General features: G+C 36.5%; 1 protein-coding gene across 5 annotated transcripts in view; it reads right to left on the bottom strand.

Moving 5' to 3' along the window:
- The window catches only part of ttyh2 (tweety family member 2), a 57695-nt gene that overhangs the window by 18491 nt on the left and 15517 nt on the right, over positions 1–23687 (bottom strand). For all 5 annotated transcript variants that reach the window (XM_051913740.1, XM_051913742.1, XM_051913741.1 and 2 more), the window contains exons 2-3: positions 21784–21959; positions 7761–7872 (exon numbers count right to left, since the gene is read on the bottom strand). In XM_051913740.1, the coding sequence (XP_051769700.1) occupies positions 7761–7872; positions 21784–21959 (288 nt within the window). The remainder of the gene's footprint in view (positions 1–7760; positions 7873–21783; positions 21960–23687) is intronic.

Here is a 23687-nt window from a genome sequence, read left to right as displayed (position 1 = left end):
TGTTTATCTAGATGACATTCACATTAAATGCAGAACAAATAGGTACACAAAATACACAATGTCCTTCTTTACACAAACTCTTATCCAATATCCTTCCTATTTTAGCAATGGAAAAAGCCAAATTAGGCAAGTGAGAAAGTATTGCATGACGAAAGGGCCTGCTCTAAAAAGAGTTGTTTTCTGTGCAAACAGCCACAAAGAAACTAGCCTGTGTGTAACCAAATTTGCGTTCCCTCATCCTTTCTCATAGACCCACCCAAAAGTTTCATTAAATAGAGTGGGTTATGTTAGAAAAAAGAAAACAGATGAGTGCATGTACATACAGCATTTTTAAAGTTCAATAAAAGCTAAAAACAGCACAGGATCAGGGGATTCCCAGACAAATGCTCTACATCCTGAAATCAAATACTCGTGGCCCAGACTCAATTCCCAGCAGCCCTTCTTAGGGTTATGACATCACTATTCAAGAGTGTAGTGATCTCATACTCAAAGCTGTGAGAAACTCAATTCCCCATTGATTATCTAGTTTGACCGGACTCGTTTTTCATGAGATCTTTGATCTCACAACAGCGATGCATTCTCTTGAATCCTTTCATCTTCTTGAAATACACAAATTATTATTATTTTTTTTTTTTAAGGTCTGAGGGTGATTGAGAGTTTCAGAAGAACCTGCACTGAATATTTTGTATGTTTCCTGGGAATAGCAAAGTTTATTGTGTGGCCTCCTCAGTGGTGTTTAATATCGCCGCTGAATATAATCCAATAATCCAGCTAATGAACAAACGCTAAACATCTGAGCTGTATTCCTTAAGCCACAGCTGTAATGCATATGAGGAAGTGGTAAAGATACGAGACCGAGATTTGTCTCCCAGCGCTGCAGCTCTAATTGATTGTCTCTGGTTTCTGCAGGCACTGAGCTTCTGCAATTAAATTTGAATGGGAGAGTTGAAGCGTGAAATGGAACACAAGCACTAAGTGGTGCTGCCTGCTCTATATCCAGATATGATTTTCTATTTCTCCATTAAATTGGTGGGGGGGGGGGAAATCAGTAAGACAAAAAAAAAAATGAAGGGAGCAGAGAGAATACAAAAGGGAATGATGACCTTACTACTCACAGGTCTTCTTCTAATAATGGCTGTGGCAATGTCTGGGGATTTGCTGGTGGAACTAGTTCAGAGGTTCTCTAGATAGTTACTGAGACCAAAAAAATGAACAAAGGCTAACCAAGGAACAAAGACTGCAAGGAAGTTTTACGATACAAATCAGATGTGACTCTTATGAGCAGCGGTGTGTTGAAACTTGAGCTTTTTAGGGTTCAAATCCTGTCTGACTTTGAAGGAAAAAAAAAAAAAAACTATCTCAGGAACTCAAGCACAACAGTCAAACTCACTTTGTCTTCAAATTCACCTTCAGCAAACGTTTGATTAACTGCCTCATGGGTGATGGATAAACAGCTCTCAGCTCCACAAAAGTCTTTAATACTTTCTATCAATTTACTCTTGCAGTTAACTGAAGTGTGTGTGAAGAATATCAAGAGAATTGTGGTTATTTTCCTGGGTGAGACTTTCAGTGAGTGTTTGGGGTGTTTGAAATGGTAAGCATCCCACAACTTTTCCACCAACCACTAGTAAAAACTTTCAACACTCTTCAGAAAAAGACCTCTCATATTTTAACACATTTCAAAAGTTCCACCCTATTAAATATAGTCTAAATATTAGGATATTGCCAGTCACTTTAACTGCTAATCATCACATGATTTACAGTCTGATTAACTTTTTCCCTGCCAGTTTTTTTTTTTTTTTTTTTTTTTTTTTTTTTAAAGTTGCCAGTCAGCATTTTTGATCATTGCAGAAGAACACTTTCATGAGATGTTTCATAGTGCCCTCTTCTATAGGCTATTACAGTGAAAACATGGATTTCCGGAAATGGCGGGGAAAGAGTTAAAGGGATAGTTTACCCAAAAATGAAAATTATCCCATAATTCACTCACCTTCAAGCCATCCTAGGTGTATATGACTTTCTTCTTGCAGTCAAACACAATCAGAGTTATATTTAAAATATTCTGGCTCTTCCAAGCTTTAGAATGGTAGACTTCTAATTCATGACCGGTGTTTTGTTTTGCTCTATCCACTGCGCTTTTACGTTCATCCATACATTATGTGTCCGGTCAAAGTTCACTCTTCTGCCGGAATCGACTCGCATACGGAAGCCAGTGATTCTAGTTTACAAAGTTATAAATATGGATATTTTTCTCACAAAAACACATCGCTTTGCTTCAGAAGGCCTTTATTAACTCCCTGGAGCAGCATAGATTACATTTATGATGAATGGATGGATGTAGGCTTCAAAAATCGCAGTTACTATTCACTCCTACAATAAAGCTTGGAAGAGTTTTTAAAATAACTCAGATTGTGTAAGTCATATATACCTAGGATGGCTTAAGAGTGAGTAAATTATGGAATAAATTTCATTTTTTAACAACAAAATGAGAAAAAAAGAAAAAGAAAAATGCAAATACAATAGAAAAAGAAAAATGGAAAAAAAAAAGGAAAAAGATAAAGAATTCTACAATTCTATAAACTTGTTTGTTTTGTTTGTCAGCCTTGAACAGCCAGGAGGGGCCAGTGAAGGGCCAGGGGCCGACAGCAGGTTAATATACACATGTAGCACTAAAGTGGCTCATACACCTGGAGCCCAGCCGACAGAGAGCTCAGTCAACCTCCATTCCACAGATTGAAAATAAAGGTAGTCTATAAATCACAACCCTGTCAAACAGACTCTGCCTTCAAACTCTTTTCCTCCAGGTTTTTTTGAGCGAGTCATTCTGAAGCCTTTAGCCTAGACTGAAATGTCCACAAATGTGACACTTTAATCTATGCTGTCAAACATTTCACTGACTACTTTTCAGTCAAAATTTAAACTCTGGATAAAGTTACACTTGAGGAAAACATATGTATGGTTAAGCAGCTGGCATGAGTCCTGAAAATTCCTGCATTCTATTCAAAGCATTAAAAAAAAAAAAAAAAAAAAAAAAAAAAGTGACCTTCACAAGCTGAGAGGACGGTGCAAAACGACCCAGTGCTCTGCATCATGTCACACCGTGCAGAGAACAAAGTTATTTTTGGAACAACAGAGCTCTGGGTTGACATTCTGTTATATTATAACCACCCTCGTTAAAAAAAAAACTGCAAAAATATTATTTTATTTTCCTGTATTGACTACAAGATTTTTGAACATTTCTAGAATTTTTACAAAAATACAGTTAATTTAACACATTGACCTTTTAGGGGGCATGGTTGTCACAATGCCCATGCTGTTTATTGACACTGATTTTAGAAGAATTAAAATATGAAAATATTATCTAAAACAGTAATATTGAGAATTTACGGAGCCCCTAAAGGGACATGGTGGTGGAAGGAATTTTTTTTTTCCCCCAATGCTTTTGTGTTCTGTTGCATTCCCCCGAGAAACTCAAAAGTTTTGCGAGCGAATGCAAAGTTTCTCGGGGGAATGCAAAACATCTGCGAAAGGGTTGACGTTGCATTGACATATAATTTTTCCTCCCATCTCATATTTTTTCCATCACCATGTCCCTTTAGGGGCTCCGTATGAATTAATAATAATACAAATTATAAATAAAATAAATGTAAAAAAAAAAAAATAATAAATAATCAAATAATTAAATTAAATTAAATTTATCTTTAAAGCTACAATATGTAAGATTTTTGCAGTAAAATATCCAAAAACCACTAGGCCAGTGTTATATATTTTGTTCAGTTGAGTACTTACAATATCCCAAATGTTTCCAACTATTTGTAACCAAGGATATGGGACGTGCATAGGAGTCGCCTGTCAATGGCGTCATATCCGCGTTACCCGGTTTTATTTTGTAGAAACCATGGAAACACTAAAGATGCTTTAATATATTACATGTTTTATTAGACAAGGGAACAGCTGTTTGGTTACATTTATAGACAGAAAACGAAATATTGCATTTATTATTATTATGATATTCTAAAATCGATCTAGCTTACTGCAGTGTGCAACAAGTGTCTCACAGCAGTCGCCGAGCGAACGGAGTAATGTCATAACATCATTTTCAATACAGTCAACTAATATGATAAACGTGTCCTCATACGATTGACCGAAAGAACCGGCACCTGCAGTATAATAAAAGTTCCGCTGCTCGCGGGGCATGTGTCGCGTTCGTCTCTCATTAGCAATCTCTCCAGCAGCCTCGTTCAGCTCCAACATCACTCAGCCCTGCACTGCTTCATACTATAGTAACGTTAATAATCTCATCCATGAACATGATTTCTGCTCGAGCCTGTCCCGATTCTTTTCCACTGGCTGTGATGTGAAAACCACATTTCCCAATAATCTGCGCTCAAACTCGGCGTCATCAAGCTATGCCTTTGTTTTGAATAGGCGATCTCTAGCGGCGAAAATTTTACATATTGTAGCTTTAACATGATATCTGTTTTAAAATCTTTATATTTTAGATTATTTAAAGTATAGTATAGCAAAAAAATAAATATTCATTTTAATTGTAATTACATTTTATAAAGTGTATACAACATAAAACATGAGACAATTTGCCCCTAAATGTATCTAAATCATTATGGTTCTCCTCTTCTGTAACTCAAACCATGTAATTTATGTCCTTGTTAATCCTTAGGTGCCTCTGTGCACACAAAACAGATCCCCACAGGAAACCACACAGTTCATTTGCAAGCACAGAGGGGGTGTTGAGAGGAGGTGAACAAGAGACCTTATGGCCCAGAACCAATAAACTCTAAAACCAAGCAGTCACCACTCAACACTCCTGAAAAAAATAAAAAAGTCTGTTACTTCTCGACTCCTTTGAAATGGCTGCACAGTTCCAAACAAAAAGAGTGTGTGCGTGTCCGTGCATGTGTGTGAGGCCGAGCATCTGCGTGCAATGGATGCCAAATTAAATCATTGTTTTCAGGCAGGCAGAACCATTGAAGAGCCTCAATCAGGAAGTCGAAGGTTTCACAAGTGACTTCATCAAAGCCTTTGTAGCAAGGTTCATGGCTAATTATGTGCATTGCATGCAGGGTTTCAGACAGTAGACACTTTGTGCCATTGGTCTCTAAGGAGCAATCCAAGAATGGAGGGTTGATGGCAGGCTTAGATAAATGTATTGATGATTTTTGAAGCTATCAATGTTGATATTAATCTGAGGTCATGACCTGAAGATCTAAAACACCTCTAACCCTTCTGAGCACCATTACAACTTTTTTTTTTTTTTTTTTTTTTTACAATGCAGCACTCTTATCTCTCTGAGGCAGAATGCTAATGAAAATAATGGTTGATTTTTCCCCCAAAAGTGCAGTTCCTAGGTCAGTTTTGCCTTTTGGCTTGTGATGACTCAGACCGTGTGTTGAGAGGATCAAGTTGACCTCAGACAAGTGTGTGCATCATAATTCAGAGTGAGGCAGAAACAGATGCATTAATCTCCATTAGTGCAGATGGGGAGTTAATCCTCAACTTCTCAATGGTGTAAGCGGGCAGATGCTCAGAGCGCCTTCAGTCTCTGCTCGGTTCAGAGACACAACGTAAACACTTCCCTGAAGGCTCATACAAGAGGTGTAAGTGAGCTGAACAGGTGTGGATTATCGATCTATAGCTTGTGAGATGTTTGCACTCAAATCTATATATTTTTTGTTAAGTTCTATATGGAAACGAGTGCATCAGCTACACACTTGGATAATAAATATATGGTTATGGTTGATGACATCACTTGAGCTGGGCTAATGTCCAATGGACCTCAAACCCACAGTATTCAGGACTGACGACTGTTTTACTAACATGTGTGACTCTCAAAATGTCCTGTTCATACAACAGTTTACAGGAGCGGCTGTATGTCTGTGTGGATAGAATGATAGATGGAACGACAGACAGATAAATACACAGATAGATAGACAGATGGATAGATAGACATACAGGCAGACAGACAGAACATCAGACAGACAGACAGATAGATAGAGATATATAGACAGACAAACAGAACAACAGACAGAGAGACGGACAAATATAGATACATAGGCAGAAAGAGACAGAATGACAGACAGTCGGAACGACAGAACGATAGATAGAACGATAAATAGAACGATAGATAGAACGATAAATAGAACGATAAATAGAACGATGGAATAATAGAACGATAGAAAGATAGATAGATATAACGATAGAATGATGGAACGATAGACAGAACGATAGATAGAACGATAGATAGAACAATAGAACGATAGATAGATAGATAGATAGATAGATAGATAGACGGAACGATGGAATTATAGAACGATAGAAGATAGATAGAACGATAGAAAGATAGAAAGATAGATGATAGATAGATAGAACGATAGACAGCACGATAGATAGAATGACAGACAGACAGACAGACGGAATGATTGAATGATGGAAGGATAGAACGACAACGACAGAACGATAGAACGATAGACAGACAGAACGATGGAATTATAGATCGATAGAACGATAGATAGAACGATAGATAGATAGAATTATAGAAGGATAGAAGGACAGAACGATAGATGGATAGATGATAGATAGACAGAATGATTGATAGAACGATAGAACAGAACAGAACAGATAGATAGAGATAGATAGATAGATAGATAGATAGATAGATAGATAGATAGATAGATAGAACAACATACAGAACGATGGATGGATGGATGGATGGAACGAGAGACAGGTAGAATGATAGATAGAATGACAGACAGGTGGACAGAACGATAGACCGACAGAATGATACAACGACAGATGGATGGACAGATGGATGGATGGGATAACCCTGATTTTCTCACCTGATCAATGGCTGACAGGGGAAATATTCAGGAAACCCGTTTGAAAACGGTCATTATTTTTGCTGCTGAAATGACACACTTCACCTTTAAAGTGGGAAATACTTGAACTAATCATTGCTTTTGCAGTCTTTCAGTCCACCAGGCAATGAAATAGCTAAAACTCACAACCAGAGGCATGAAAGGCCCGACCGAGTGCATGAAATTGGTGCGTGAAGCAGGATTAAAGCGTCTTAGTGTCACTGTCAGCTCTACGCATTTGAATCAGAAAACGGAGACGGATATAAATAGGTCTGGCTGAAGATGCATGAATTAGGTTTTATTCATGCTCCAACCTTCAGGGCCTTGAAAGGGACAATGACGAAAGGAAAAAGAGGCCTTAATAATGGCACAAACATAAAAGGCTGTAAAAACCAATTTGAGGTATTTTCTTCAACCACTCCATATCACAGAAACACACTAGAGTGAGTCTGGTTTTCTAACACACACAGATACACCCCTCGTCATTCACGGGAGCAACATTTTTCCAGAGAGGCTTGCGGTGGCATGTAACTGCATATATCTTTAAGGGTGTCCTTGCTATTGCAAAGAGATGTCAGAAAATCAATCATGCACTCAGTGGGGAACCCATGAAATTTTAGCAGCTCCGATTGGCAGGGAAAAAAAGATTTTACAGAAGCAGACAACTGAACTTTGAGAATATAGGGACCATCTGGCTGAGAATGGAAAGCGCAGAACTATTTGCAGAGAGGGAAAGGAGATAATGTTAGAACTTTTAGGAGTAAATTCAGTTGGGAGAAGTCAGCAAAACTATTGAGACATTTCAGCTGAGACTTGTCAAGACTAAAATTGACTAAAAAACAGTCTGAATGTGTTATTTATAGTCAGCGCTGCTATATTTGTACTTACCAAACTGTCCACTCCTGCCAGTGTGTGATTGGCATTATAGAGGGAATAGGTCAGCTGGTACACCCCATCATTGGTTTCACTGTTTCCATAGAAACCAACTCCCACGGCAACACTGAAAAGTCACAAGGTGAAAAGTTACAATTAGTTGTAATCATCAGGCCCTCATGGAATATGCACATGCAGAAATCTGCAGAGGGATTTCCACAGATCTGGAATACCATTCAGATTTGTCATTCACAAAGTTTTACACTCTTGCATGATTTTTATTAAATATTTTGGCTGGTTTTACCATGCTTTTAGCTTCCAATAAGTGTGCACATTTTACCATGTTTTAACCCAAAAATCACAGCTGAAAACACTGAGAAAAGTGAAGCACGAGCTGCTCCTAAATTGTGCTTCATGCACTTGGTCTACACTTTAATTAAAGGGTTAGTTCGCCCAAAAATGAAAATTCTGTCATTAATTACTCACCCTTATGTCGTTCCACACCCGTAAGACCTTCATTCATCTTCGGAACACAAATTAAGATATTTTTGATGAAATCCGATGGTTCAGTGATTCCTCCATTGTCAGCAAGATAATTAACACTTTCAATGCCCAGAAAGGTACTAAAGACATATTTAAAACAGTTCATGTGACTACAGTGGTTCAACCTTAATGTTATGAAGCGACAAGAATATTTTTTTGTGCGCCAAAAAACAAAATAATGACTTTATTCAACAATATCTAGTGATGGGCGATTTCAAAACACTGCTTCATGAAGCTTCAAAGCTTTATTAATCTTTTGTTTCGAATCAGTGGCTCGGAGCGCGTTTCAAACTGCAAAAGTCACGTGATTTCAGTAAACGAGTCTTCGTTACATCATAAGTGTTTTGAAATTTCAATGGTTCACCACTGGGGGGCATGACTTTGGCAGTTTGATACGCACTCCGAACCACTGCTTCGAAACAAAAGATTCGTAAAGCTTTGAAGCTTCATGAAGCAGTGTTTTGAAATCGCCCATCACTAGATATTGTTGAATAAAGTCATTATTTAGTTTTTTTTTGGTGCACAAAAAGTATTCTCGTCGCTTCATAACATTAAGGTTGAACCACTGTAGTCACATGAACTGTTTTAAAAATGTTTGTAGTAGCTTTCTGGGCATTGAAAGTGTTAATTGTTTTGCTGGAAATGGAGGCCTCACTGAACCATCTGATTTTATCAAAAATATCTTAATTTGTGTTCCGAAGATGAACGGATGTGGATGTCTTACGGGTGTGGAACGACATGAGGGTGAGTAATTAATGACAGAATTTGCATTTTTGGGTAAATTAACCCTTTAAGTAAAAGATATATATTTAAAAAAAAAAAATACATTTTTATTTCAGTTATAGTTATCTTAATACTTCAACTTAATTTTATTTCAGTCTGTTTCCAAAGCAACACTGTCAATTTTCATTTAAGTTTTTCACCTAACATAATTTTTTTATTTTATTTCAGCTTTATTTCAATTACCGAAAACGATTTTTAATCGTTATGAGTTCAAGTCGTCAACTAGGACAGGCCAGCCACTGAGTAAGCCATGTCAGAAAACGTTTCCTGAGCTTAGATAAACATCATTTTGGACCGAAGAGGCTCTATATGGATGTTAAATGACTGGAAAATAAATGCGCTGTGGTAGGATGGGTGGTGCACGCGTGCCACATGCAGGTCTTTAATATTCAGCAGGAGCCGTACTGAGCCAGAGGCTAATGTTCCCCAGACACAAATAACATAAGGGTTGAGGAAATTACAAAAAGATGGTGCCTTCTCCCTGTGAGAGCAACACACAAGCACTATGAGAGCAAGAGAAAGATAACAAAGTGTTTAGAACAATAATACAATCACTAATATTCAGACTACCATCATTTTTAAATGGTTAGTTCCCCCCCAAAATGAAATTCTGTCATCAATTACTCACCTTCATGTTGTTCAAAATACATTTTGAACATTTTGAAGACTTTTGTTCATCTTCGGAATGAAGATATTTTTAATGAAATCTGAGAGATTTCAGTCCCTCCATTGAAATTCTATTTACCCACAACTCTGACGGTTCAAAACGTTCATAAATAGACTGTAGCACAAATCCACAGGAGTTGAGTGTGTAAATCAGAGTCTTCTGAAGAGACATGATCGCTTTATATAAACAGGTTTATTTTGGATTTCACATATGAACATTAATCAGAGAACATACTTAAAGCATTCAAATTTGTAAACTGAAGCTCAAGCATTGTTGTTTGATGCGCGAGAACCAATGAGGTTCATTCTCGGGTGTCATGCCTACACAATTGAGTTTTTGCAAGAACCAATGAGGTTTGTTCTCGAGCGTCAAGCAGGTTCGGCTGAGCTTCTGTTTATGTTCGCTGATCAATGTTTATATGAGAATAAAAGGCTGAATTAAATGTTCATCATATATGTGACCCTGGACCACAAAACCAGTCATAAGGGTTTGAAACATCATCTGAAAGCTGCATAAATAAGCTTTCCATTGATGTATAGTTCTTTAGGATAGGACAATATTGGCCGAGATACAACTGTTTGAAAATATGGATCTGAGGGTGCAAAAAAAAAAAATCAAAATATTGAGAAAATTGCCTTTATAGTTGTTCAAATGAAGTCCTTAGCAATGCATATCCACTCACAAAAATACATTTTTTATATATTTACGGTAGGAAATTTACAAAACATCTTCATGGAACATGATCTTTACTTAATATCCTAATGACTTTTGGCATAAAAGAAAAATAGATCATTTTGACCCATACAATGTATTGTTGGCTATTGCTAAATATACCCATGCGACTTATGACTGGTTTTGTGGTCCAGGGTCACATATAGCAACCGGGTCTCTTCAGAAGTCTTCGATTAAACCGCTCGATTCATATGGATTTAGTTTTGGGTGAACAGAAATCTCTTAGATTTCATTAAAAATATTTTCATGTGTGTTCTGAAGATGAACAAAAGTCTTATGGGTTTGGAACAACATGAGGGTGAGTAATTGATGACAGAATTGTAATTTTTGGGTGAAAATTTTAATATAGACTACGATATCACCATCAAAGAGATGATTCTGAACAGCCCCTATATACTTAACTTTAGCATTAACTCATTCCTTACCATTTTAGCAACCTGAAATGATTGCTTGTGAATCTTGTTTTAATTCTATCATCTGTTATTCACCCTCATGTTGTTTCAAACATGTATTTCTTTCTTGTTTGACTTTTGAAAAACAGGGGACAACAATCTCATAAAACCTACACTGAAGGAGAGGTCATTTCTGGATAATAGAATGTCAGAGAAATTGAGCTGGAAAACAACCACCTACCATCCACCCACCCACAACACCCTAGTATCATAACAGGAAGTCCTAGACAGCTTCTGCCACTTTTTGGGCTTTATATTAAAAGTAACTGACCTGACATATCCAGTAATATTGCACTGGTGAAGATATACTCATGATGTTTCACTGCAAACAACATAGTCCTTTCTCCAAACCAATTTCTCAAAAACAGCTATTCAAAATCAGACAGTGGTCCAAATACGACCCATTTGAGATAAAGCATGACCGAGCAGGCCATCTCCAATATCAGAGAAACAAGTTAATGAGTCTTTGGCATGAAACAGAGAATATTAGCGTGAGAGTCCGTTCCCTCCACACCAAGCCACAGTCTTCTCACCACTGGGAACAGGAAGCACCTCATATAGAAGAATGATGTCATCAAAATGGCCAGGCTCATCTCTGTTCTTGGTATTTGGCTTATTAGTCCCCAGAGACCCTATGAGGTCAATAACACTGCATAGGAAGTGAAGTCATATCCTGCATTGCATTGTTAATATAGGGTGCCCTTTAAAGTTTATTCCTGGCACACCCTCCTTTGTATTAAACTTGAATTTGACGTTTGGGACAATAATGAGCAGTCATGAAATGTAAAATCTGTTCTCGGTCCTGTGTCAGCTGACGAGCAAGACTGATTTTAGATCAGTCTGACAGTGTGGGACTCCTGGGGAAATGTAAAAGTGTAATGATTCCTCCAAAGCTTCTTGCCTTTGGAGTGGGTGAAAAGTCATAAAGACACTCACAAACACAAACACATAAAGAATGCACAGTGCCCTGAGGCCCTATGCCGTCTTACACCGAAATGAAGCGCGGGAGAATGTGTGCGGCCTGGAACAGGGGACTTTATTAAAATTATGGGAAGAGTGAGTTCTCATTAGCTGGATGCCTCTAGCCAAACTGCATCATTCTCCTGATCCATCTCTGATTTAAAAAGTGCATGAAAAAAATTTAGTTGCATTGGAGAGAAAGGGGAGAGAGACAGATGCCAGCTTTCTCATAAAAATAGCAAGAGCTGACTAAAATCGCCAGTTTCAATCAGTGTTATTAATGCTAACAGAAACCAAAATGAAACAAAAAAAACTTTAATTGAAATAAAAAATAAAAACTGAACACATATTTTCATGACGCAAAACTAACTAAAAGAAAAAAATATTAGGAAACACTTTACATTCTACCTACTATAAGTAACTTTGCAAATACCAGTCATTACAGTATTAGTAGACCGTCTGCATAATATCTGCTAACACTTTATTTTGATGGTCCCGCAATCTACTGACTATAAGTAACTTTGCAACTACATGGCAAGTTATTCTCTCAACCCTGACCATAACCTAACAGTCTACTAATATTCTAATGAGAGTTTGCTGAGATGTAGTTGCAAAGTTTTTGACACAGAATTTGTTGTAAAGATTTTAAATTTAGTTTTTCAATTCAAAAGATATTTAAAATTAAAAGAAAATTCATTAAAACTGAACTACATGAGAAAGGACAGACTGAAAATAAAACACAAATAAAACTAAATCAAAAATTTAAATTCAAACCCTAGCTCCAATTTGGAAACAAACGCTGCATCCGAAATCACATACTAGGTACTTCGCGACCGTTGTTCTATATAGTATGAATGTGTAGTATGAATGAAATTCGGACATACTACATCCGCCATGTTGTCTTTGTCAAGTGACCTATGCCGCATCACTTAACTTCCATTCACAAATCCTCTCCCGTGGCCCATGGGATAGTAAAGTTTCCAATGAATGTGCACCTCAGAATCTCACGGAAGTAGTAGGGAACCGGGTACTTTTCGCCTACTGTTTTATATGAATAGCCTACTATGAATTCCGACATACTACTCAGCTCTCGTATTGTTTTTCGCATACTATAGTATGGAAGTAGGCATATTTGGATGCAAAGAAAGTAATTTTACAAGGTATTGGCCTGCTGCAATGAGCAGTTCTGAGGAAGAATTAATGCATCAAACTGTTAGAAGATACTCAAATGTTGAAAGCGTTTAGTAGCAAGTTATCTATATATCCAAGAGCAGAACTGTAGATTCTGTAATATTAAATCAATAGTTTTTTTTTTTTTTTTTAATGTAGAAATTAATTGAATGACAAAAGCAAAACAAACTGTGGTTGGTCACTTTTCATGTCAATCATGATGATCATGACTATCCAAGTATGCTGATCTTGCCAAAATAAGCTGTAAAATGGATTCGATTCCATACCAATACTCAAAAGACTGTCACTGTGAAAGACTAAGAACACCAGAATTTGAATCCTTTGACGGATTAGTTTGCAGATTTATTCAACACACACTGCTCACAAAAAAAAAAAAAAAAAAAAAAAAGACATCATGAGACAAAGCGCTTTCATCTTTCAGTGTTTAACCAAACACTTCAAATGCAAAATCTGTTTGGAAGAGACAGCTGAAGAGAAACAGCTCATTTTGCTGCACTCTGCAAGATGAATTAGCCAAATTATTAACATTGTAGATGGTTGCTGGGGAAGAACTGAATCTGAACCACTCTGCAGAGCTACTACAGCCCGGACTGAAAAATCTTGTAGTCTTCAGACAGTCAATGAGGAGTAAAAGCCTGCATTTGAAAAACTCGACACAACAAATAGGTGCTTTAATGCTTATAAATCTAACAAAAATGCCATATTGTAGGCAAATGCTCCCCATGGTTCATCACAGTCTCATCCATGCTTTTCAGATCTATATTCTGTTAGTTATGCATCAACTTATTATTTAATTACATTACAAATACATCGCAAAAAATGCCAGTGATACGTTTAAAAAGTATTCAAATGATAAACTAACTGTTCTAAAGACTTAAATATATTAAATATACATATACATATTACTTATGAATGTGAGAAACTGCAACGAGCAATATGGTGGAATAAATACCGCCTTCTAAATAAAAGACCCAATCGCTGATTGATAAAGTCATTGCATCACTGCAGCTGCCGGTAGAAATTCCCATTGCTTTAGAAACCGTCATTGTTCTGAGACACGCACTTAGGACTGCACATGCACATTGGCAGATCTAGCCTGATGCTAATGGAGCATAAGAAACTACATTTATGAGATAGTTATCAGATTTCATTAGTGATTGCAAATACAAAATTTAATCGTAAGCTTGCTGAACAGCTCTGGAGAATTTGATGTTTCCCCATTCAAAGAGATAGGAGCTGCACAATGACTAAAAATTGCTGTCCGAGAGGCATTTCACAGATGGCCGCTGAGTGAAATGCGTTGCCTAAAAGGGACTTTGACTGTACTCAAATTACAATTTGTGTCACATGGGACAAGTTTGACAGACTGGGCTTTGAAAACTACCTTTACATTTAATTATATAATATATCGTCCCAATGTTTTAAACTGTACAGGCTGAAATTATTTGATCAAAAATACAGCAAAAACAATAATATTGTGACAGGGCTGAATTTTCAGCATCATTATTCCAGTCTTCAGTGTCACATGATCCTTCAGAAATAATTCTAATATGCTGATTTGCTGCTCAAAAAACATTTTTTATTATCATCATTGCTGAAAACTGTTTTTGTGGAAAACATTATAGGCTTTTTTCAGGATTCTTTGATGGATAAATAGTTCAAAAGAAATGTAGCATTATAATAATATTGTCTAACATTATAAATGCCATTACTGTCAGTTTTTTATCAATTTAATGCATCCTTGCAGAATAAGAATATACAAATCTTATTGAGCCCAAACTTTTGAATGGTTGTATCGCAGAAAAGTTGCATTCCTTTAAAGCAGTATAGTAAATTGTACCATTCACCCACCTACTAAATGCATGCACGGCACATGGACAGTTAAATATAGAGTAACAGCTTGAATAATAAAGTTAAGAGTCCTTAAAATAGAACCAAAGCACTAATGCTGTAATTTTTACAAGAACCACAGAGCCTTAAGATGTTTTGCCTTTAAATGGGCAAAACAGTGCCAAAAAAAAGCTCTACTCTGGCCTCAAAAACCAGGTCTGAAAGCGGGCACATAAATAATGGCTAAATAGAGCTTGTGCTTTTATCAACTGAATGAAGAAAAAACAGAGGCTTTACTGAGTAAAGTATGGGTTTTAAAAGTAAAATAGAGCAGCATCTTTATCCTCAGACGTCTCCTCTCCTGAAGGGGGCAGTGTTTTGTTACGATAGATTTGCGTTTGTTAATTCAGTCGCTGGGTTCTTTGTTCATGCCACCACAGGGCTTCAAAATGACAAGAGCCCCACATTACTTTGTAGGGGGTGGGCAGGCTTGTTTGCTGAAGCTGCAACCATCTGTCAAGCCATCTTGGTCCTGCATGATTCATTAGAACATGACTGATGAACACCAGATCGGTCACTCACCCTCAAACTGTAGGCCACAACTTCCTGTTTCTTTAACGTGAAAAATGACTACACATTTACATGAGAACTACAGTAATTGGTGATATTTACATTAGATCAAATACAGTATCAACACCGTGCCACAGTAAAATAATAATACATTTTTCTTAAAAATAAAGTCAAAATGTTCTGAGAACAAAGTAACAATGTTATTACAATAATGTAATGTTTTTAGAATAAATTTATAATATTACAAAAATAAAATTGTAAAATTAGGAGATAAAAGGAGTTAAAAGCAATAGGCTACCAAAGAACCCGCTTTAATGCGAGAAATGAATTTAGTCACATCATACTTCAGGATAGTATGATCCACTTCAATTTGATGTACTTTGAAAGTTACTGTAAAGACACTGATTTGAAAATGACTCAATAGTTACAAAAACACTTTTATGAAACGTTTTATGAAGATGTGGCAAGTGTTATGAAACTCACAGTGCTCCAGAGTAAAGTGTGCTGATCTAGAATCATCGGCATCAGCCACATGCTGAACAGCGGGTGTCAGAACTAAACTATTAGCCCTCACACATGCCAAACAGGAAGCTGACAATAGGTTACAGATGTCAGAGAGCAGGTGTGCGCGTGGCAGAAAACAACTGGGTCCATGTACACACACATGCAGGTGAAGCTGAGCAGGCATAAGAGATTTCTCTCTCTTCTCTTTTAACTGTCAGTGAAAGCTTCAGAGATATGTAGAGGCCACATCATCAGGTGGACCATTATACACATGGAGGCTCAGAAACAATGGCAGCTGTGGCATGTGCAAAGGCAGAAGTCTTTTCAGAAAAACAACAACTGGAACACAACTCAACTCAGTTCTATTAATAGGAATGTTTATTTTTTTTTATAATAGTTTTAAATTTTAGTTTTAAATAGTTAAATTTTTCTTTACTCAAAGCAGTTAAAAATGCTCTTCATGTCATGATCTAAGGGACTCTTGAAAAGGAGCAGTACTTTGGAGCACAGAGGAACCATGGGAACACAAGCTGTAGTTTACCGAAATATCTAAATACCAAAAAATCTATTACACAACTCCTGCCATTCAGCAATATAATGGAGAAAATAAGAGAAAGACTCACATTATGTAGTCACAACACAATGACACTGTACATCTAGAGTAGTCGATTAGGGCCGATTCTACCTGCACAAAATACTAGTAATTGTGGTGTTATTGCTATTGATTGTTTTCTCTTCTTCATAATCATCTTCAACTTTGTTTAAATAAAGTTTTGAGTTCTGAAAGTTACATTATGTTTTCATACTAAAATAAAATTGTATCTCAAAAGATCAAGGACAACTTAATTACTCATGATATAAACCCCTTTAAATAAAACATTAAAACTGTATAAGACCCCTTTAATGACATTTAAAAACAGAAGCTTTGGACAAACAAGATTTATACTGATCTGATATCAAACCAAATCCAAATGTTTTAGTGAATAATTCTGAAACCTATCATCTTATCTGAGAGCAATCTAGGACCCCTAAAGAGCTCCATCATGTCACGCTATGACTCACTGAGACAGAAAATTGATTTGGAGCCATAAAGTCATTAAGTAGACAGTTGACTTGAAGGTTTTGTATTAAATGCACACCTACTTGTTCACCCATCCATCCAACTAACCCTATAATTTATTTCTGGACACTGCAGAAACACTTCTGCCACAAACCACATTAACATTTAATGTAGATGAAGTCAGTCTTGCTGAGACATCCTGCCAGTTTTAGCAAAGACACATAAATAATAGAAGGAGAGGTTATAAGTGTAATGCAAAGTTTCCAAAGATGACTGTATACAGAAAACACAAAACCAACAGACAGCCTTCAGTGAACAATAAACGTATAGGATACCAACAATGTCAGAAAGGCGACAATGGTGAAAGTTTTGAGAATCCATAACATCACCTAACTTAAATTTAAGACAATTTCATAAGAGGCTACAATATATTAGGGCCGGCTGATATTTTAAATATTCATAATATACATTTACAATGAGTTTGTCGGGTAAATAAAATATACATAAAATATCACAGAAAACTTAAATTGTAATCATTTATCTAAAGAATTTATATATTTTTGGTTATCCACCCCAAATATAAAAGTATGCAAGGCTAATTCATGTGTGCACTACCATTTAAAAGTTTGGAGTCAATATTTTTTTTTTTTTTTGTTTGTTTTTTTGAAGTGCCCCTATTATGCTTTTTTTAAATATTATCTTTTATGCAGTGTGTAATAAGCTGTCTGTGGATGTAAAATGCATGCAAAGTTTTAAAGATCAAAAGTGCACGACAAATGATTATTGTCTCCTAAAAAAAAAAAAAAAAAAAAAATCAAAAAAAAAAAAAAAAAAAAATCAAAAAAATCATTTCTGATCTGTAACAAATTTTCATAATAATTTAGCCTATGGTCTTCATTGGCTGCCTGCGAACAACGTCTACTTTGACCTGCCCTCAAACACTGTAGTAGCTGAGGCCTGGAAGAGTTTGATTCTTGTTGTCAAATTTTAAAAATGTGAAGATACCAGCATTTTGAGCGCTGTTGAGCGGATTCTTAAACACCTCTGATTGGTCACTGTGTTCACACGCTCAACAGATATGTCTGTGACTGGCTACAATGATCAACACTTCAAAAACATGCTGTAAATAGACATCTTTGAAGCTGTTCACCGAGCACTTACACAGATACACACGGGAGCGTTTGTATCTGTGTAAGCGCTCGTCAAAGATGTCTACTTACAACATGTTTTTGCTTTGATCATTGTAGCCAATCACAGACATATCTGTTGAGCGTGTGAACACAACGGCCAATCAGAGGTGTTTAAGAATCCGCTAAACAGCGCTCAAAATGATAGGGGGGAAATGCTGGTATCATCACATTTTTAAAATTTCAGTACCGACTTGGTACCGAAGTCGGTACTTTTGACAACCCTACTCACAATGACATAAGATTTTGGTCACCCACTCCCAGTCCAAAGCATGCAAAATGAATTCCGCATCATCACCTAAGAGGATGTTCTCCTTAGCTGTGACATCCAGAATGAATTCCTCATGTTAAACTCTGACCACGCTTCTGCATTTAACCCAACAGTGGGCTTTGTTTCACCACAGAAGGTTTCAGAATACCTCCAGTCATAATGCTAACTTAATAATATCAACACAGATGAGTGTCATGGGATTAACAGAGAAGATGGAGCCCTCATAAACATACACACATTTATACACACACATTCATACACAACACAAACTAATTCAATCGAGCACTTTAGGGCTCAGCATTTCTCCAGCAGCGGTGGGATGATGTAACAGCTGGGATGGTGCCTGCTGGGAGACTGGAGTGTTGAGTTAGATTAAATAACTCCCCTTCTGCTATTAGCATGTCAAAGTAACAACTATTTCCTTTAAGAAAGTTCTGTGTAGTGAAGCTCCCAAAAGTTAAGACCTTGAAAGACTGTGAATGCAGCTGTCTGCAAAGATAACCATTTTTGCTGACCACAACATGAAACCATAACTGACTCTAGTTACTTTCTTAAATGCATAGTTCATTCAAAAATGTAAATTTTTGTCATTACTTACTCACCTTTGTCACTCCATAAAATGAAAAAAGAAGAGACATTGGGCACAAATCTTATTGTGAATAATTCATCAATGCGTGTTTTATTTTTGCATGTGTATTTTTTAATCAAACAGTCACAGTGTAACGACAGACTTCTCTTTGGTATGCCAATTGTCTCCAATCATTTTGTCTGCTTTAAAAGCAATCCTTTCTTGCATTCGACTACAAGCTCGCATTCAGATCTGCCTCATTCAAACAACATCAGGTGGATTGAACCAAGGCACTGCCCTTCATTTTACTCGGATGTATGCCACAAAAGAACATCGCTACTTAAATACTATGAATAATTTGCTTTGACTTTAGTACAATGATGATATAAAAGCCAATTATTTAATGTTGAAAACATGTCTTTATGATATCATGCTCCATTCTTCTTTATTCATACATGAAATATGTATGCACGAAAATATATATAAAGATGTTCCCTCGCAAAAAGGTTATAACAGTTTGGGGTCCGTGCCATCAAAAAGTTCAAAAACCCCTAACATAAAGCAATATAAGTGATCCATACATTTCAAGTCTTCTGAAGTCATAAGATAGCTTTGTGCCACTGATAATCTTTCCTTTGCCAAATCTCATTTACCCGTTCAAAAATGCAGGATGGAGAAAGAGATTTAAGAGCTGAAACAGAGGGGGAGTTTTTCAGCACCAACCTATATTCCAGTTTCTGTTCATTATAACATGATATGGCTAAGTCATATAGACTCCTTTCTCAGTTCTTTTATGCTGTTGTTGTTTTTTTTTCGTCCTTTTTGGAGCTTGACAGCCATGGTCACTAAGAACCGAAGCGGTGCAGAAGTAAATGCCACTTGTTCTTAATGGATGACGGAGGCAGAAAACTGCACAGTGTCTGAGCAGAAGTCAAAGGGCCGTCTCGGTATGTCCAAGGCTATTCAACCCCCTATTAAAGTCCTAAATACTAGTCAAACTCTGAGTGTTCCCACAACCCCTCCTCCAACTCAGACCTGATGGACAATGTAGCCTGAAACAAAACTGGAGTGTTTCTATCGCCGGTCAGCGGTATGGTGTTTAGACAGGAATGTAGACCGCTCTCTGCATCCGAGCAGAGCAGCGCTACCCGAAGTGATCCAGTGAACCATCGTTTTTATAGAGCAAGAGAATAAACTTGACAGCTGAGACCACTGAACCTCCGAGAAAGAAATTGAGAGCAAATGAGAGAGAGAGAGAGAGAGAGAGAGAGAGAGAGAGAGAGAGAGAGAGAGAGAGAGAGAGAGAGAGAGAGAGAGAGAGAGAGAGAGAGAGAGACTGACTCTTTTGGTGTTCTGTTAAATTTCTACAGCCAATAAAATAGAGCAGTTATTTGAGCCTCTCCTGTCTTTCTCACTCTCACAATTTTAAAGGGGTCATATCATACATATTTTTTGGAACAAAAATAGTTTTTAGCACCTTAATTCAGTAATTTAGTTTTATTTATAAAATGTTTTTATTTATAAATTTAAAAAATGCTCACCAAGGCTGCATTTATTTAATCAAATTAACAGTAAAAAGAGCCATTCTATGAAATATTATTACAATTTAAAATAACTGTTTTCTATTTGAATATATTTTAAAATGTAATTTATTCCCGCAATGGCATTACAGTCTTCAGTGTCACATGATCCTTTAGAAATCCTTCTAATATGCTGATTTGGTGCTCAAGAAACATTATTATCAATATTGAAATAAGTTTTGCTGCTTAATATTTTTGAGGAAACCATGATACATTTTTTCAGGGTTCTTTAATGCATAAATGTTCAAAAGAATAGCATTTATTTGGAATTAAAATATTTTGTAAAATTATAAATGTCTTTACTGTCACTTTTCATCAATTTAATTTTCCTTGCTGAATAAATTTAATGTATTAAAAAAAAAAATGTTTCTTTCAACACCAACAATAACAACAGTTGAACTTTATATTAAATATGCAACTTGGTTTAAAAGTTTAACTTAATATTAAATATGCACACTGGTTTTAAAAATTATGTTTTTGGAATGTGGAAAAAGTTTGGAGAAAATTATAGAGTGTTTTCATGGCACAATGAACTGAAAGGACAATTTGATTCATTATTATTTGTCACATAATTTATCATTTTAATCTGTCTCATCCATTAGTGTTCTCAGACATCTACTTACTTTTTGCTACAGCTTATACACTCACTGGTTGATTTGTTCATCCAGACACTGGGCTTTAAAATGACAAGACTCTTTATCAGCGCTCTGCATTTCAGGAGCAAATAAGCATGTTTGCTAGAGACAGCGAGATTCAGAAAGAGAAAGAGAGAACAATGGATGGAAGAGACACAAAGGAGAATAAAAAAAATAAATAAAAGGAGGTGGGAACATAATGAGGAAGATATGTCAGCCGAAAGTTATTAGCTAATTTGCCAAAGGGGATTTTGCTAGTATTTGCCATGTTGATTCATCACTCAAATTGTGTGACAGATGACAACAAAGGCATTCTTAATAAAATCTTCCATTTTAAATTCTGCTCAACCACACCAGAGACAGAAAGTTTGAAATAACCAAGATGAACATATAACTGCATCATTCTCCCATATATTTTCTACACACACACTGGAATGCTTAACTATGTTGCCTGCATCTTGAGCAGGTTTATCCTCTCAGTGTGAGAACAGTGGGTGATACGTACCAGCAGATGAGTCCGGCAGCAACAGCAGCCCAAGTGACACAGCAAGAGTTGGATTTCTTACTTTCCTCTTCCTCCTCATCCTTCCGACAGCAGCACAGGCAGCTCAGGTAGATGGCCAGGCACAGCAGATTCACACCGAGCCCAGCTGCTGCTACACAGCCCAGGAAGATGAGCGACTGAAACAGAGAAAATCATGAGATATGAGCTTCTTCATTAAAGGAGACATATGGGGTAAAACTTTTTCTTCTTTTGAAATGAAAATATGCCATTTATAACACAAAGCTCCCTTATTAGTCCACATTTGGAAACAAAATTATCTGAGTTGTTCAGAAAGCATCACTGCTATGACATCTGAATTATGAGTACTCTAACAAATGACCAACCATATTTAATTAAAAATGCATATTCAGTTTACAACGCTTAAAGTCCACATGAAATCCAAATTGACTCCATGTCCTGATGCATGTTTTTCTGTGTACAATTTACCCATGCATATTTTTTTTTTTCATGATCCAATCAAATCCTAATAGACAATAAATCAAACCCAGTCCAACATTTTCCTTATTCGTCATTATTTCATTGTGATATAAGTCAGATTATGCAAGTAAAATGGGTAGATTAAAAAAAAAAAAAAAAAAAAAATGCAACATGTTGTACTGACTTTTTTATTTTTAGAAAAACAAAATGGGTAACGAATTATGAGACCAATTTTTTTTTCATGATCCAATTAACTTCTAATGGGTAAAATCAATCCCAGTCTAACATTTTTTCCTTATTGATTTCACTCTTTCACTATGTGTCTGATTATGCAAGTAAAATTAAATAATAAATACCCTACTTTAAACTAGAGAAAAAGGAAAAGAAAAAGTTGTCTTCACTTTTGCCAAATAGGTAGGAAATCTTCAACACCCATACATGTTGCCGTCTAAGACCAGTCCCATCAGTCTTCTATGGATACTCTTACCAGTCAAATACCACCTTGCTTTAGAAGAAAATACTTCTTAGCAAACTTTTAGTCATAATGGTGTCGACTTGTATTGTTCCTGAGTGCAAGAATTCAAAGAGTAAATGTATAGCGGGAGTGAGTTACTTTCGGTTTCCAGTGAAGGATCCAACATGTTGTAAGCAGGATCCAACACGTTGTATTTCCTACTAAAGCAACTTTAGTAGGAAATACTTCTTAGCAAACATTCTGACTGATCTGACTGTCAATGGGTGGGGATACAAATATGAGAAAGTATAACCTGTAGATTTCACGAAAGCTCTGGAGCTGTCAAAAGTTTTTCCATCATCTGGCAGACCTTTTGCTGACAAATAAATATGAATTTCTTGGTCCAGGTAACACGGAGAACGAGTAAACATTGTTCGTTTACATATACTACCAACACTGTAACAATACAAAGCGGGTTGAATATCGGCGAAGTTACACTTTAATATTAAGGCAGAGGGTAGAATTAAATACAGAAAATTATGGCGCAAGAAACCTTGACTAACCTTGGAGCTTTACTTCAAAGGGGGGAAAAAGTTGTATAAAAGTTACAAAATCTCAGATGCAGCTTTAACATTTGGCTTTATTTAAAGTTTCCATTTGTACTACCTGTGACCTTGTTTGCTAATGCAAGTTTCTTGTTAATGAAGAATGAAGCCATGACCTCCTGCGATGTTTTCCGAACACAGACAATGCATTACACTGATAACACAGAGGTCTTTTCCAGTTGCAACAAACTGACATATAACTTAACAGAGTTCCAGTTGATAGATCTGGAGCTATTTTAGTCCCACAGTCTTTAATGGGGGCACAAGGTAGCATGTTGCTCCGCCAACGCTTAGTACCACATACACACCACCGTTAAAGGAGCATGATCTCATTTTTGGCATTGAAAATGGTCTTAACTGGGTTGAAA

This window comes from Ctenopharyngodon idella, chromosome 12 (assembly GCF_019924925.1).
Source record: "Ctenopharyngodon idella isolate HZGC_01 chromosome 12, HZGC01, whole genome shotgun sequence".
Classification (NCBI taxonomy): Eukaryota; Metazoa; Chordata; class Actinopteri; order Cypriniformes; family Xenocyprididae; genus Ctenopharyngodon; species Ctenopharyngodon idella.
Note: the sequence above shows the minus strand (reverse complement) of the source record. Positions and strands in the feature narration are given on the sequence as shown.